Genomic DNA, 17,456 nt, shown 5'->3' with positions numbered 1-17,456 from the left:
TGAAGACCATGGGGATCCATATATGAAACTTAGAGCCAATGTAGACCAATTCTTGATTGAGCTCCTTGGATTAAGGGTCTCAAACCCTAGATATGAGCTTGATAGAGCATAAGTGAGCATACACGCTACCTATAAAAGAGTTAAACTATACAATGACATATTTTTGGTATTTCAGTTAGTAAAATAAAGAAAAAAATGAAGTATGATACAATAAAATGTGCTTGGTGATCTCTCCTAATGCAAACCCAATGAATGAAGGGTAAGGAGGATGCCAAATTGTGATCGCAATGCTAATGCATATGATGAGATAACATGAGGGATCTTAGGGTCAAAATTGGGGTCTTACAATATCTTATCACCGTTTTTTACTTTTTTTCATTTTAAGCCTGAGATCATACACTTATTTGCGTCGACTTCCTTACTCAATGTGTGCTTAGGATGGTGTTGACTACTTAAATAAACTACTTAAGAGGCTACTTCAAAAACTTCGAGTTTAAGGTCTCGGCATAATGGTTATTCAAATCAATGTCACATACTTATGGAATTTAGGGATCACAATTTGCGTTGTTTTTGTTTCATGGAAAACCGACGCTTAAAAAATTCATATTTAATTCATCTCAAGTCAAAATAAAATCAATTTTTGTGAGAGATATCCTTATAATGTCATAAACTTTCATGCAAAAAAATCATGAAAAAATAAAGTCTAGGTCATAAGAATGATGTGTTTTAATTAGCTAGAGGTTAGATGCGAATTAGCTAAGGATTAGCTATAATTTCTAGATTTTTGTAGGATGTTCATGTTAGCGACGGATTTAGCGACACAATTTTTGTCGCTATAAATTTTATTAATATAAGCAATATCAAATGGTGATCAAATTCCATATGGCGTCCATGTCAGCATATTTGTCACATTAATATTGTGGCGTGTATGTCTAGTCATAAAAAAATGTTCATGTGGTAATGCCACATCAGTTTCTATTAAAAAACGTTAGCACGAGGGATATTATGAGGAGGATTCTTTGAAGAATTTTTTTAAGGAATTAAAAGTGAAATAACTGATATTTAGAGGGAAAAAACATATTTGACCCTACTTTATTTATAGCTTTTAAGTTAATGTTGTTGTTGTTAGCTAGTAAAAGGTTTATGTTGAGATTGAATATTTAATGTTGTTGTTTTTTGGTTATTCTGATTTAAATTTTGTTCAAAATATAGGTGTTTAACGACACAACATCATTTTCACAAGAAGATATAGATAATATTTGATCATGTTGGGCCAGTTGCTTCTTATCTTTTTTATGAATTTCAACAACACTAGTTTTTCTTGGTTGTTGTACACTTTGTGTATATATTTTTTGTTACACCTGAATTTGGTTTTGTCATTATGATTATATTTTCAAATATGTATATAAGTCCTCTTGTTATACATTTTAGATATGTGTATATTTGGTTTTGTAATCATTGTAATTTGGTATTTTGTGTATGTAAAATAAAATATTTTGATTCTCTCACAAAAATTGTATATAGAATTTTTCTAAAATATACAAGTCAACTTAAAATATATAAAAAATTATAATTGATAAAAAAAATTATGTTTTATCCCTCAGTTATTATTTCAAATTGAGATAAATACTTATTTTTTCCCTCTAATAATAACAGAAATCAAGAGATATGTGGCACGCACTTTCTAATTTTGAAAATCACAACAATGTTGTTTATGGGGTTCGAACAAATTATCAATACAATTTCCTCCTCGATGGATCTACAACCAAACAGAAAAAGAGTAAATTTTTATGACATCATTCATTACCTCGCATGTAAAATTATTGTAAAATATATTTTCTAACCGAAACAAAAGATATTTTTCATAGTAGTGTTGATTGAATAACCTAACTCATGTACATTTCTAATTACATGGATTACTTACAAGATAAATCAATTTTACAAAAAAAAAAAAATCAAACGAAGTAAGTAACAATGAAGACAAATAAATGAACATATATTTGTAAAGACCGAAGTCAAACAAATAAATATATAAATTAAAATAAAATTAAAATAGTATATTTTTAAGAGAAATTATAGGATTAACTATTTGCTTGTTTTTATTTATTTGAGTATATTCTAGTTTTCCTTTTTTCTTCTCTTAAATTTTTTATTTATTTCACCTTTATAATAAGAGAATTTTAATTTTATTCTCTATTACATATTAAAATATTTTTAAAAATTATATTATTTATTGTGATTCGAACGAGTTTTGCTTTTACCTATACTATTCATACTATTTATGATGTATTTTATTTTGAACTCTCATGACATACCATCTAACTTGTGAATCCGTATAAAATTAAAAATATATATATATTCTATTATTAAAATATAAGGATATAGTTGCAACAATAAATTTTAAGCATTTATTGAAAAACAATAAATTTTAAGGAAAAAAACAAGAATTCCAAAAAATTTATTTAAATTTTTAAATTTTATAGTAATAAAACAAACTTAAATTTGTATTGTTTGATTTTTTCATCCAACAATAATGATAAAATTGCAACCTAATTAAAAAGGGTCGTATCGCATATTCTAAAAGCTATCACATAGAGCCTATAAACTCTAAGAATTGGATGGGCGGCTCGTCCCCACGACTTGGAATTCCATCCACCTAAAGTATTATTACAATTAAATTATATATGAATTTTCAAAAGGGGCATAACACTTGCCTATTACAATTAAACTATGTATGAATTTTCAAAAGGGGCATAACACTTGCCTATGTATGAATTTTCAAAAGGGGCATAACACTTGCCTATGTATGAATTTTTGAATATTTAAGATTAGGGAGAATATTTCAGTTTTTGCTATTATGTGCGCAAGATTTAAATACGATGGATTTCTATAGGAAGATCCTAGTTGCCTCTCAAGGTCACACAAATACGTTGGATTTCTATAAGAAGATCTTTGTCGTCTCTCAAGGATACACAAATACGTTGGACTTCCACAGGAACATCTTTTCCACTTCTCAAGGCAATACAAATATGATGGACTTCCATAAGAAGATCCTTGTCGCCCCCACAAGGAATACGAATATGATGGAGTTCCACGGGAATGCCATTATCGTTCTTAAAGGGTGATACAAATAACTTACCTCATCCAACACCTCGCATGAGGGACTTGGAGTCTCATCATACAGGTTCATCATAATAATCTCACCTGAAGGACTTAGGGTTCTATTAAACATACTCATCTAACTGTCTCGACTGAGGGACTTAGAATTTCCTCAAACAAGGTCCAACCTAAGGTCTTACCTACTGAACTCGGCCAAAGCCTGCCCCGAAAGACTTAAGTTAAAAGTCTTTCTTGAGAGTCTCGACTGAAATCTTTCCGGAGAGATTCAACGCCTTGCCTAAGGGACTTGGAGTCTCATCAGACACGCTCAACATATAATCTCGCCTGAAGGACTTAGAGTCCTATCAAACAGACTCATCTAACTGCCTCGCTTAAGGGATTTAGAATCTCCTCGGGAAAGGTCTAGCCTAAGGTCTTACCTAAGGGACTCGACCAAAGTTTGATCAGAGAGACTTAACTTAAAAGTATCTCCTAAGGGTCTCGACCAAATTCTTGACTGAGGGACTCAGCGCCTCACCTACAGGACATGGAGTCTCATCAGACAGACTTAACATATAATCTCTCCTGAAGGGCTTAGGTTCCTATCAAACAAACACATCTAATTGCCTCGCTTGAGAGACTTAGAGTCTCCTCAAACAAGGTATGTCATAAGATCTCGCCTAATGGACTCTACCAAAGTCTGGCCCGAGAGACTTAACATAAAATTCTTTCTAAAGGTCTCAACCGAAGTTTTGCCTGAGAGACTCAACACCTAAAGGACTCGGAGTTTCACCATACAGGCTCAATGTATGATATCACCTGAAGGATTTGGAGTCTCGTCGGACAAACCTAGCGTATTATCTTGCTTGAAGAACCCATGAGCGACTAAAGCAAATTGCCTTTTATCAAGCACTCATGTTTGAGATTAATGGCGAGGATGTCGTGTCTGGCCGTAAGGGGCGACACCTTTCTATCGCCTGTTATTGGGGTGATATCGCCTTTAACGCTCCCACATCTCACCATGTTGTGGGAAACATGGGAAAAGACATGTCTCACCTAGAGGGAAGACAGAGTCAACAGATTAAAGTGAATTTCGCTAGAAAATATGGATTCAACGGCACACTACTATGACTAAGTGAGTGGTTATTATTTCCGAGATCAGGGTCAGCCCAAACAATTGAGAGGCTCTGGTTCAATATTTTAAATAGGCCTCTTATAAAATAAAATATAAAATATACATTAATATTTCTCAACAAAATATAAAATATATACTAATATTTCTCTTTAGAAAAATATATAGATATTTTATTAGTAGTTGATATAATAACATGAAAGAAATTAAATTTGTGAAAAAATTATAAAATTTTATAAATATTATATTAAATTAAATTATTCAAAAATACTTTTAAATGTAATAATTTATTTAATCGTAATGACTTAATTAAAATTAATAAAAATTTACTAATTTTATAATATATTATTATAAAATAAAATATAACAAAATAATTTTAAAAAATAATATATATTTTTATCAAAAACAAAATAGACGAAACCACAATGTATATAATATCTCATTTAAAAAGACGGTAAAATAAGAGAAGTTAAAAGGCTTTTGCTTTTAAATTAAGTAGATAAATATGTGCATTAAAAGATACTACCTCTGTTTTTTATTATAAGTCACTTTGGAAAAATATTTTGTATCAGAATATAAGTCGTTTTATAATATCAATGAATCATTAATGTTGTTTTTCCTATTATACCATTAAATATTTATTATTCTCTCTCCTTTCAATGTAAAGTTGTCTTTCCAATATAATTAATGAAGGACAATTTTATAAAACTCTTCATAATTTCTCTTTTTCATACCATAATTATTATATTTCTTAATATATGTGAAAAGTCAAAAACGACTTACAATAAAATAAAATAAAACGGAGGGAGTATATTGTTTTGAAGAGTCAATCTTTTCTCTTCAAAACATAACATTCAACCACCTATTTTGGATAGATCAATTGTATTTGACGCAAAATAAATTATATAACTAAAGCATATAGTTTTATTTGGAGCCCCCTAGAAAGTTGAGGCCATGTGTTCTGGCTCTAGTTGCACAGGGTCGGGTCTCTCCGAGATCCTAACTTCAAACTTATATTTATTAATCTCTATAAATACTTTATCTCTTAAGAGGAAGAACAACTAATAACAAGTCACAATATAAAATATTCTAAGAGTATAGAATTTCTCACCTCACATAAGCATACTCTATTGTCAAAACATCACAAAATAGAATTTCTCACCACCGTAAACAAATTCTAACTCCTAAAAAGCCATTAAAACGTCCGACCATCCCTACTAACATAAAGATGTCACATATTTTATACTTATTGACAAGTCGAGCCCCTAATTACATATATCACTTACAACGGAAACCAATTTTATGACAACAAATAAAAGTACACATTTGTATAGACCAAACTCAAACAAATAAATATATTAACTAAAAAATAAATAAATAAATAGTATATTTGTAGGATAAAGTATATAGGATTAAGGGTATGTTTTCTTTTTATCATTTGAGCACATTTTAGTTTTCCTTTTTTTCTTCTCTTAATATTTTTTACTTAACTCTTAGAATAAGAGAATTTTAATCTCTATTATGTACAACGATTTTGAAAAAATTAATATTATTCATCGCCATTTGTACGTGTCTAGACTATTTATGCTAAATTCAATTTTTGCTTCCCTTTGACATACCATCTAATTTGTAAAGTCCGTATAACGCAGGAAATTATACTTGGAAATTTTTTGGTGTTAACTGTTAATGGCATTTCCTTTGGCGCCAATAGAAATAAAGAGCAAAAAAAGAACAATTATCCTATGCGTGGTGGTGGTTCTGTTATTTCAGTTTCTCGTCCTTCCTGCGGCTTTTGTCTCTCTTTCTCTCTCTCTCTCAAACATAGATTTTTCCGACACCATAACCAACCACCTTTGCAAAACTTGTTTCCTTCAAAATGTTATAGTTTTCACGGTTGCTTGCTAGAAAGAAGCTATATACCATAAGGGTTGAGAAGGTTCTTTCTCCAACCCCAGGTTTAATTCTTCTTCAAGTTTCTTTCTTTTCTCTTTTTCCATCTCACCCATTTCGTTACATTTTCCATAATCATCATCATTCAACCAATACAATGAATGAACCCATTTTACCTTTTTTTGGGTTGTTTTGTTTCTTAAGAATATAATCATTTTTAACCCATTTGTGTTTTTATCAGATTCCACAATGATTTTGATGATCATGTGAAAGAACCTTGTGTGGTTTTGCTTGAAGGTTTTGACATATAACAAGTATGCATCAAAAGATAGGAAATTTGAAGATGGGTGAAATCAAAGTGGTGTCACCAATGGCGCAGACACAGGTTATGTCTGTGAGCACGCCGAGGAAGAAAATGACGAAACAATTGACAGGAAAAAGAGATGATACACATTTGCATTCTGCGGCAAGAGCGGGGAATTTAGAAGTTGTGAAAGAAACCCTTAAAGATGCTGAAGGAGATGAGTTGGTTGAATTATTGGCTAGGCAAAATCAAGATGGTGAAACTGCTCTTTATGTTGCTGCTGAATATGGTTACGTCAATGTTGTTCGGGAAATGATTCAGTATTATGATCTCGCTGAGGCGGCAATTAAAGCAAGAAATGGTTTTGATGCATTTCATATCGCTGCTAAACAAGGAGATATAGGTATGTTTTTCATCGGTTTTGTAATGTTGAATTAGACTCGACTCAAATTCTAAGATGGTATCGGAGTCTATCTGAGACACATTCCATTCTGACGTGTGGTTGCAGATATATTGAAGATCCTAATGGAAGTTCATCCGGAATTGTCAATGACAGTGGATCCATCAAACACAACAGCTTTGCACACAGCCGCAGCACAAGGACATATTGATATAGTAAAATTCCTATTGGAAGCAGGAAGTAGCTTAGCAACCATTGCTAAAAGTAACGGTAAAACCGCTCTTCATTCTGCCGCGAGAAACGGACATTTGGAGGTTGTGAAAGCACTTCTTGAGAAAGAGCCTGGTGTTGCAATAAGGGTTGATAAAAAGGGACAAACAGCACTTCACATGGCTGTTAAGGGACAAAATCTTGAGGTAGTGGAAGAGTTGATAAAAGCCGATCCTTCGACGATAAACATGGTTGATACTAAAGGAAACACCGCATTGCATATAGCAACCAGGAAAGCCAGGGCTCAGGTAAATCATATAGCTTATAGTTAAGTTATACGATAAGCGCTTATTTAATAAGCACTTAATCAAGTTTGTGATTTTTTTGTGCAGATTGTAAAGATGCTGTTAGCACAAAAGGAAACAGATACAAATGCTGTTAATAGATCAGGCGAAACCGCGGTAGACACTGCTGAGAAAATAGGGAACCAAGATGTTAGAGCCATTCTATTAGAACATGGCGTTCAAAGTGCGAAAACTATAAAACCACAAGGAACAACTACAACGGCTCGCGAGTTAAAACAAACGGTAAGCGACATAAAGAACGAGGTACATTACCAACTAGAACACACTCGACAAACGCGAAAGCGCGTCCAAGGAATCGCGAAACGGATCAACAAAATGCATACAGAAGGACTCGACAACGCAATAAACTCAACAACCGTTGTTGCAGTACTAATAGCAACGGTTGCATTTGCCGCGATTTTCACCGTCCCTGGTCAATTTGTGGACGATCCAAACAATATTCCACCGGGGATGGCACTCGGTGAAGCGAATATAGCGCCAGAAGTATCGTTTATAATTTTCTTCGTGTTTGATTCAATCGCGCTCTTCATTTCTCTAGCCGTTGTGATTGTTCAAACTTCGGTCGTTGTTATAGAAAGCAAAGCAAAGAAACAAATGATGGCTATTATTAATAAGCTAATGTGGTTAGCTTGTGTGCTTATTTCTGTGGCATTTTTGGCATTGTCATTTGTTGTGGTTGGAAAGGAAGAAAGATGGTTGGCAATTGGTGTTACCATTATAGGGACAACTATAATGGCTACAACGTTGGGAACTATGTGTTATTGGGTGATTAGGCATAGAATTGAGACAAAAAATTTGAAGAACATGAGGAGATCCTCATTGGATAGCAGTGCAAAGTCATTCTCTGTGACTGCTTTATCAGATTCTGAGTTGATAAACAATGACTTTAAGAAAATGTATGCTATTTAGGAGAGTTATACTATTATAACATTCTTTTTTTTTAATTCATTTTCTTCTTTTCTAATGTAAAGCACCTAACTTGATGGAACTATATACAACTAAGGTGGAATTTTAAATGTGTATCTCTCATTAATTCCAATAGGGGTTGTAAAATCTCTTTTTAACTCGAAAAATCGTCTGATTTTAAGCTTTTAGATATAAATTTTGAGTTAAAGTGATTGTACAATCGGGTCTTGATAAAATCATAGTTGAACTTAGTTTTTAGATATAGATTTTGAGTTAAAGTGCTTGTATATATATAACATTTTTATTCTCTAGGTTAAAATTTATATAAATTCTATCAAATCAGGAGGGTATCGCATAAATTTAAAATTTAATGGAATCTATAATAAAAGAGTATGGTGACGTGTGTTAGAGTATTGTGATAACCAACATGACAATTCCACAATTTTATCATTAAGATAAATTATGGCTCTAATATTATTTGTTGGAGAGTTTGGGAAGAATTGACATTGTCAATAGACTAAGATTCGAAAAGTCTTTACACCACATACTCACTCATCCTAATCGATGTGAGATTTAATCACTCACTTGAATTCAACAATTTCCTCCACAAAATTCTTGACTCCTACAAGGATCTCGCTTTTATCCTACACTGAGTCTAACCCTGACTCTTATACCACTTGTTAGAGAGTCCGAAAAAAACAGAAGCAACAACACATCACCAATGCTAAGACCATAAGAGAGACGTCACATATCCACCCAAAACCTTAAGGTATTAGGTATATGAGTGACCTCTCTTATAAATCTAACATTTCACTCACTCATATACGATATAAGACTTAACCACTCACACATGCATCCAATAATTTTCCACATCCTATAACAGGATCCAACACATGATCCATCTCCCGCTTCCCCACCAAGCTGAGTCATAGCTCTGATACCATTTGTTGGGTAGACCGGAGAAGACGAGAACAACCAATGTTTCATGACCACAGAAGAGGGAGACATCATATCTTCACCCAAAACTTTAAGGAATAAGCTATATGAATCACCTTTCTTATAAATTCAACATTTCCTACATTTCTATTCAATGTGAGATTTAACCACTCAAATTTGAATTCAACAATCTCCTCTACAAATGTCTTGATTCATATTAGAATCTCACTTCCACTCCCCCACTGAATCTAACCATGACGAGGGAGAGAGAGAGATCCACATCTCCATCTAAAACTAGACATATGCCTCCATCAAAAACTAGACACATGCTAGTACTCTTGACTTCCTCGATCTCTCCAATAGCTTCATTGGAATAAAGTGTGCATATTTGGATAGCTTGTCCATTAGTGCCTCATGAGCCTTAGAATTTAATAATCCAATAATAAAAATTCATTGAAATATCATTCCAAATTTGATATTGAATTAGAAGTGGTTGGCACAGGGTACAACCGCCACACATTTCTTCATCCCAAACCATATTAAACTGGTTGGGGTGATCCAAACTATTTTCTCATTCTTAAGGCAACAATGATGTTCTTAAAGAGCTAAAACCAAATTTTCTTTATAAAACAAAACCCCTCGGTGATCCAAACTTAGTTGGTTCTCATTCTTAAGGCAACAATGATGTTCTTAAAGACTCCATCCTTATGCTCCTCTTCAAGTAATTCAATAGTCTCCCCGACACTGGATAATGCACCAACAAATGCAACTCAATGTTGTCATGCATATGAGACAAGATATCATCCCTTTTATTTTTCAAACTGACTTATAAAATATGTCAAATTGGTAACCTCACTGCTTCTTTGTCTCTATTACATTAGTTACTTCCGACAATTGAAGAAAACATGTGATTTTTTAGTTGGATCCATGGTTGCTCCTTCATTAAGAATAAAGTGGCCTAAATATTCCACCAAACGTTGAGATAAATAGCATGTATTTTGGCTTGCAACCAATTTTTTATTCAAGAGAATTTGCAGGACTTTACTCGGGTGTAGCATATGTCCCTCTTAGTAGTATTATACACTAGTATATCATTAAAAAACAATCACAAGCTTACGCAAAAGATGCTTAAAAACATCATTCGTAATGTCTTTCATGGGTCTGAAATACAGTTGTGTACTTCTTCTGATACCCCGGATTTGAGGATATTTTTTGAGAAAAAAACACTCTCTGGAGCTCATCCAACAAATCTTCCATGAAGGGAATGGAAAACTTAACTGAAATAGTCGCCTTGTTCAAAGCCCAATAGTCAACACATATCATCCACATACCACGTTTCACTAAGATGGACTCGAAAACGCCCTTGGGTTGCGCGGACTATTCCAACGTCTAAAAGTCTTGAGATTGCAAGATGGTGTATCCCTCGCTCACAATGACCCCTTGTGTTTCTTCGGGTCGGTTAATTATTTTGCATGTTGTACTCATCCCTCCTTTGATAAGTCATACAGGCCCTATCTTTTATAAAATTTACAGACCATGGCCATTGATTGGAGTTCCTTCAGCTGCTGTCAGAATCTAAAAGATCAACAAAACAAAACACAAAGATTCCCCGAGCTTTTATCACAAGATTCAGGCATTGACAGAAGCACCTGTTCAATTTCATTACTGCTAAAGATCATTGTTCTGCAGTTTTCATGTTCTGCAAAACTGATTTTGAAGACAGGGTATTATCAATAAGAATGACTACATCGGAAATCATGTCATGCAAGAATTGAAAAATTGGGAGTTCCGATCTTGTGGTAAAAGCAGCTTCTAATCTAATAACATCAATGTAATCATTTCTTTTCCATAATCTGTGTATACTGATAATTGAAGAAAAAAACACGAGCTAATCCGTTTTATTTCACTATTCAAGAGCCATGTTCCTCTCCACAACATATTAAAAAAACTTCATTTGTGTATGGGTCAAACTACCAGGCACTGCATACAATATATTTAGATATATGTGTTTGACAGACAGAGAAAGCTAGGTTAGGTTAACCTCGCATCTACTCTAATAACTACAATAATTGGGCCACAAGATAAGAGAAACGCCAGATTAAAGTTACACTAATGTATTTAAATAAAATGGCTTCCATAATAACAAATTATATTGATACATAAAAAGCTTTACACTGAAGGTTTGCTATGTGCTCCTTAATGTTGCGGTAAAGACGGTCTCTTTTCCACCATTTCATAATGAAGAACAAAATTATCCTGCAAGAAGTTTGTCCATTAGAAGCATAAACAGGACAATTACTTTGTAAATAAATAACATAACAGAAGAATGACGGCGGTGTGTTCAAGAAACTCACCCTCCGGACAGTTTCAAAAGTGCTTGGATCAAAACAGTGGTAAGATCCTCTCTCATATGTGTTTGTTTTGACAAGCGGCTCCATGTTAGGCACTCTTATATACCACATGCGATGCTCTTTATGATAAAACCAGCCTCGTTTGTACCTGAGAGCAACAGCCATAGCTTGTTAGTAATTTTTGTATTGATACAAAAACTGACAATGATTCAAGTTAAAAGAATATCCAGTGGGTGAATGGATAAGATTTTTGGAATGGTTGATTGCTATAACCATGTAGCAACTCATTAAACCGCTGCTTATTTTCAAATTAAAAACTCTTGCCAAGAATCTATGGGCGTAGTTATCCGAGAATAACTTGAAAACAAGACCAAATACAAATAAAACAAAACAAAAGGATAACACGACAAGGGTGTATATGAATTGATAGAATTCATACAGTTCATTCGCTGCATATAGTTGTGCTTCGTCTTTAGGCATGCTGCAATGAAAGACCAAATTTAAATTACTACTACTGTAAATATAATAACATGCAAGCATAGTGAAAGTGATAGGATTGGTTTCAATAGGCACCTGTAAAATATGTAAAACAATGTATCCAAAGTAAACTTTGCAAAATACCCTTGCTGCATCACATAAAATATTTAGACGAAATAAAAAGAAGAAAATATATAAAGAACGGTGAAAATAAATAAAGGAAAAGAAAGAGCGCCTCACGTGTAGGGCAGGAGGTGGTTTAGCATAATAACATTGAAGCACACTAAACTCTGGATCACCCTTAGCTGGTTCCTCTGACCAAGGAGACCCAAAAGTCTTGTGAAGATTTTCTGATGAATTCAAATTTAATCCGAGTGTTGTAAGATCAATTCCAAGAGCAAGAGATGTCAGATCAGGATCACTCATCCTGATTACACTTAACAAGCCAAGCAAACCAAATGGATCAGGAGCTGGTTGTGCAGTTTGCATAGACTTCATGCCATGATCCCTAAAGGTCTGATTTACAGCTGACATTTGCTGAAGGCGAAATTGGGACTGATTCTGGTGCTGTTGATACTGCTGGATGAGCTGGTCATATGAACCCGTACCAGAAACATTATTTGGAGAATTTAGTGGCCTTAATCCAATGCCAGGAGGTCCGCTGGTCTAAACCAAAAACCAGAAGTAACTAGAACGTCAGAAACATGCTTTGATGGGAATATGGAATTTCAGCTCAATTGGAAACCTAATGTCACATAAAAAGTTTTAAAATAGAGATGTATTCTCACACAAGCGAGTTCCTCCTCATTTACATTTAGGAAAGACTGTACCTGTGAATGATACGTAGAGTTTGGAGACGGAAAAACGTCCGACCCATGCAGATGAAGATCTTGATTGTTCACAGATGAAAAAGAGACACCACTGTTACTGGCAGAAGGAGTATGCTGCTGTTGCTGTTGAGTACGATGTGATGAATAAGATCCTCCCAAGCTGAAACCGGCAGACCTCCCCATCTGCAGAAAGAATCCAGGTAGGACTGAGATCAGATTTAGGTCCAATAATATCATAAACAACGATAAAAACACTTAAAATGTATCTTAATTATTTACTGTATGAAACTCACGGAGAAATGCTGTGACTGCATCATTGACATAGCATTGTCATGAAGTTGTTCTTTCTGATGCATATCCATAGTAAACTCTCCATTACCACCTGTGTACAAATATTATGATAAAAACAAATGCACAAAACCAACTGACTAACCTCTGTAAATTAGATTTCTCAGTTCTGCGAATGAAGATGACCAAAAATAATAAAAATGTCATCAGAGACAGACTACTGAGATGTTACTTCCAACAAGTCATGAAATGTTCCAGTGCAAACATCATAAATCTTTCACTCCTCTTCAACAATATGAACCATTAAAGCATATTTGCTAAATGTATGACAGGTCACACAGATATATAAAAAACATTAATGCAAGGAACTGTTATAATTCCTGTCAAAAATGAAAAGCAAATGGAGACAAAACATTGATGCATTCTGCACAACATTATGAAGTTAAAAAGCATATAACCCCCAGGAAGAGTATATATTTCACTCTAAAGTCTATAACCCCAAAAACAAGAAAATAACACAGCTGAGCAACGAAAGTTTTCGAACAAAATATGTAACCAATTAGCAAACAAAGATCAGTCAAATTATAAACAGTACCTTTGTATCCTGGTAAAGCTGGGAAGTCTTCATTTTGAATGCTAAACTCTTGGTTTTGTTGTACAATAGGACTAAGACCCTGTTTTCGTAAAGAGCCTGAAATTTATAGATTACATTATTGTTTATTCTTTATTGTAGATGGTGAATACTATAATAAGCAAAATAAAATTTTCCATTACACACCCAACTGTCCTTGAGGCCCTCCAGCAGAACTAGGACGACTTGATAGTTGAGGGAAGTCATTGAGGTCAAAGGGTGAACTGTCACTGGAATTCAAGTCATTCAACATTCCCATAGAGTTCAAGTGATGTACTGCTTGAATATGGCTTTGTGAAAGTGGACCTCCAGCACTTGGATAAGAATTTCCTAGCATTGAAATTACCTGAGGAGATCCTGAATCAAAACATGAGAAGGTCTGGCTTTATCAGAAAGAAGTACAACATAGCTTCATGAGATTCAAAAATGAAAACTCAGATTATAAAATGCAACAGAGTGCATAGTAAGAAAATTGTATCCAAGATAATAAAGTTGGTAAGATATGAAAAACCCGTGCGTGAAAAAGAGTAAAGTGTAGTATACTACTATATTTTCCCGGATAAATATAATTTTATACGTAAAAAAATATATATAAACAAAGTTTGCATCACTTTAATATCTAGATTCTAACTCTTTTGAAAGAGATCTCAACTAAACATATGAAGATAACCTCAATATATTTGGATATTTCTTAGGAGAAATTGTATCCAAGATAATTAAGTTGGTAACATTTGAAAAGTTCATCCGTGAAAAAAAAAGTGCAGTGTAGTATAGTACTATATTTCCCTGGATAAATATAACTTTATATGTAAAAATTTATATAAACAAAAGAATGCATCACTTTAATATCTATATTCTAACTCTTTTGAAAAAATTCTCAACCTAAAATATGAAGATACCTCAATATAACTGGATATTTCTTATGAGAAATAATACTTCCACGTCATTTTACTGAACTTGTTGTGAATACAAAAATACATACCTTGAGGAAGCACGCCACTCATCAATCGATTTTGTCCTTGCACGCCTAAGCCGCCAGATCCGCTGCTTCCATTTAAATTTAGACGTGAAGCAAGACCAGGAATGGACAATCCTCCAGAGCTTATCCTCCCAATGTTTCCCCCAGCAACCATGTTCCCCATCGAACTTGTTATCCTCGGACCTGCATTTCCCAAAATTGGGGATACTCCCAATCCTGGAACAGCATTACGGTTACCAATTGCAGCAGAAGTTGGAAGAATCCCAGGAATAGAACCAGCAACTCCATTTGTGTTACTATTAAATCCAGGATTTCCTACAACACTTATACCTCCTCTACTGTTGACTCCTGAATGTCCGTGAGAGCTTCCATGAGATAGCTGCAAATATATACACCAGTAGAAAGATAATGAAAGACAGAACAGATAAGTATGCTCAATAGCTCAGCAATTATTCTCGAGATGTTCAAACACAGGCAATCATATGTACCTGTGACAGAGCAGCAGGTAGATTATTTGATGAAAATCTTCCACTAGAAAGACTTGATGTAGGTTGCTGAACTGCTCCAGATGGCATGCTGTTTAATGATGAGTTTCTTGATGTAAGTGTACTAGGCATGTTAGGAATGTTAAAGCTCCCGTGCATGTTGTGCAACCCCTGAATACCTCCTGCAGCAAATTAGGTAGTGATTATGAAACTAAATAAAGGAGGGGATTAAAAAGATTGATTCCAGCACAATATTCCCACCAGTGTGCTGATAAATTGGCGAGGCTGCACCAGACTGACTAGAGAATGATGTAGTAAAAGAACGCCCAGCACCGTCTGGAAGATTTGAAGCAGATCCGTTCAGAGAAGACTGCAAACACAGCTCTGTTATAATTACATCAACAGTGAATGAAAGGCCATAAAAATAAATCGATATCTGACAAAAACAATAAGAATAAGAATAACAACAGCAACAACAACAATAATTATAATATGATTATGAATATAAAAAATTTATAAAAAAAAAGTTGCATTCATTTATGTGATAGATCAAATATGCATAAAGCATGATCTACATAGCAGATAGAAATTTTACAAAATAAGTAATTTTTAGACAGTCCTAAAAAAATGATTAGGAATCATTGAGTCTTCTTGATAGAATTCAATTTTGGGTAGGATTTTATACTACTTAATTAGGATTTGTTTAAGATTTTATCTTTAGTAACTATAGATAAAAACTACCTTAGAGATGACTAATGTCATTCAGATTTTTTGCGGTAATTATAATACCCATATTTCCTTGTCTTGTATCAAAAATCAAAGTTAGGGGAGTGCCCCACAGAATACTCTAGATTTATTGGTCTCTCACTACATAAGCTAATACTTGAATTGGTTAATAGGTTTATCCTTCTACCATAGAGACCTACTACAGGTTTATCATTCCACATCATCCATGTTATTCTCTCACTACATAAACTAATACTTGAATTGGTATCTAATATATCAAAATGTTGGCAAAACATTCTAATTATAAGTAAATATCAAAGAATGTAAGCATGCAATACACAAGAATGAACAAAAACGATACACCAAATATGATTGATCAAGCTAGAATCTTAACAGAATATCTAAATAAGCTTAAATATCAGACTAAAAACAGAGGAAGAAGTCATATAAATCCTGATCTAGCATTATTAAACAAGGTATTCAATGAAATTGACAAAATTCTAACTTCTAAATCATAGCAATTTGCTGTTGATGATAAGATAACTGATAAAAATTGTATATTGCTTGTTCTACATGGCATAAGGAGAATACATTAAGTAAACCGGACATTGCAGGAATTTCAACAGATCAGGCAACAATTCATCCCCGCGACAAGAACAGTGTGTAGAGTCTTCTCCTTGAAACCAATCACCAACCTGAATACGATAACACGTTGAATAAACCGCATCAGCTTAAACATAATTCATTATTAAACCATCAAAACAGTAACAAAATAAGCACAATACTTCACACTTGCGATCGCGAGAGGAAGATCACGAAAAAGGTGAATGGATCGATCTGATACGAGAATTTGGAAACTGAATTTTGTCTCGGTTTGCGTAATCTGATTCCCCTAATTTGCGATGGGGAATCCCGAAACCCCGGCCTCCGACGACTTTCAGACCAGAAAAACTGGAAGTTTGGGACAATTACACTGTATGTTGAATCGTTACCGGAAAACGGAGTCGGGAAAGCGTTGAGCTGATCGGAGATGGAAGAAATGATCTGGTTGGTCTGAGGTGCGGTGGCGAAAAGTAAACGCGATGAGGAAATTAGGGTAGACACTGGAAAGTGATTTAAAATTGGGCTACCCCTTTATTTTGGGCCCATTTCTTCAATAATTCAAATGGATATAATTTTCTTGATAGATAATGGATATAATTTTCTCGATATATTAATATAGAAAATATAAATTGCATGAACTAATCATGTGTGGCCACATCATTTGATGTGGTTGGAAAAACATGACTTGCACGAACCAAGTATGACAACACCTTTTTTATATGTATGTGTCTAGTAATAATTTTTTCTAAGCAATAAAATCAAATTATATTGATAAGTGTTAGCAAAAGCTATATAGTACATTCGGATTGGGCTTGTCAAGCCTTGTTTTATTTTTGTCGAGACT

General features: G+C 34.0%; 2 protein-coding genes and 1 non-coding gene across 12 annotated transcripts; 2 read left to right on the top strand and 1 right to left on the bottom strand.

The window, feature by feature from the left end:
* The first annotated feature begins 475 nt into the window (after positions 1–475).
* Positions 476–8,309, top strand: LOC127083558 (ankyrin repeat-containing protein At5g02620). Of its 3 annotated transcripts, none has more exons than XM_051023873.1 (4): positions 476–498; positions 6,530–6,828; positions 6,934–7,343; positions 7,428–8,309. In XM_051023873.1, exons 2-4 carry the CDS (start codon positions 6,537–6,539, stop codon positions 8,307–8,309), a joined length of 1,584 nt encoding a protein of 527 aa, XP_050879830.1. In that variant the 5' UTR covers positions 476–498; positions 6,530–6,536. The 3 variants fall into 3 exon arrangements, with proteins under 3 accessions (XP_050879830.1, XP_050879829.1, XP_050879828.1); XM_051023872.1 differs by lacking the exon at positions 476–498 and adding an exon at positions 4,428–4,445 and having other exon boundaries at positions 6,534–6,828; XM_051023871.1 differs by lacking the exon at positions 476–498 and having other exon boundaries at positions 6,387–6,828.
* Positions 8,310–10,238: 1,929 nt separating this feature from the next.
* Positions 10,239–17,179, bottom strand: LOC127087114 (probable NOT transcription complex subunit VIP2). Of its 8 annotated transcripts, XR_007789786.1 has the most exons (16): positions 16,795–17,179; positions 16,601–16,704; positions 15,545–15,653; positions 15,287–15,465; positions 14,802–15,177; positions 13,967–14,176; positions 13,784–13,879; positions 13,194–13,282; positions 12,901–13,083; positions 12,311–12,736; positions 12,167–12,219; positions 12,033–12,074; positions 11,597–11,741; positions 11,416–11,498; positions 10,892–10,949; positions 10,239–10,804 (listed from the first exon to the last, which is right to left on the bottom strand). XR_007789786.1 is itself a non-coding variant. In XM_051027964.1 (15 exons), the coding sequence occupies exons 2-14, from the start codon at positions 16,616–16,618 to the stop codon at positions 11,439–11,441; spliced, it is 1,986 nt and encodes a 661-aa protein (XP_050883921.1). In that variant the 5' UTR covers positions 16,619–16,704; positions 16,795–17,179; the 3' UTR covers positions 10,239–10,949; positions 11,416–11,438. The 8 variants fall into 8 exon arrangements, 7 of the variants coding, with proteins under 7 accessions (XP_050883921.1, XP_050883922.1, XP_050883923.1 ...); XM_051027964.1 differs by having other exon boundaries at positions 10,239–10,949; XM_051027965.1 differs by lacking the exon at positions 10,892–10,949 and having other exon boundaries at positions 10,239–10,891.
* Positions 15,545–15,625, top strand: LOC127089984 (small nucleolar RNA snoR35). Its single transcript, XR_007791528.1, has one exon. It is a non-coding gene; the product is annotated as a small nucleolar RNA snoR35 (small nucleolar RNA).
* Positions 17,180–17,456: the final 277 nt, after the last annotated feature.

The sequence above is a fragment of the Lathyrus oleraceus genome, chromosome 5, assembly GCF_024323335.1.
Source record: "Lathyrus oleraceus cultivar Zhongwan6 chromosome 5, CAAS_Psat_ZW6_1.0, whole genome shotgun sequence".
Classification (NCBI taxonomy): domain Eukaryota; kingdom Viridiplantae; phylum Streptophyta; class Magnoliopsida; order Fabales; family Fabaceae; genus Lathyrus; species Lathyrus oleraceus.
Note: the sequence above shows the minus strand (reverse complement) of the source record. Positions and strands in the feature narration are given on the sequence as shown.

Excerpts from the sequence above, each read along its gene's own strand:
- LOC127083558 (XM_051023871.1), top strand. The coding sequence starts at position 6,438 with ATGCATCAAAAGATAGGAAATTTGAAGATGGGTGAAATCAAAGTGGTG. Across the intron at positions 6,829-6,933 it reads TGCTAAACAAGGAGATATAG|ATATATTGAAGATCCTAATG; the intron begins GTATGTTTTTCA and ends GTGTGGTTGCAG. Across the intron at positions 7,344-7,427 it reads CCAGGAAAGCCAGGGCTCAG|ATTGTAAAGATGCTGTTAGC; the intron begins GTAAATCATATA and ends TTTTTTGTGCAG.
- LOC127087114 (XM_051027964.1), bottom strand. Across the intron at positions 14,177-14,801 it reads GAGTGGCGTGCTTCCTCAAG|GATCTCCTCAGGTAATTTCA; the intron begins GTATGTATTTTT and ends GTTTTGATTCAG. Across the intron at positions 12,075-12,166 it reads TTGTTTTACATATTTTACAG|CATGCCTAAAGACGAAGCAC; the intron begins GTGCCTATTGAA and ends CTTTCATTGCAG.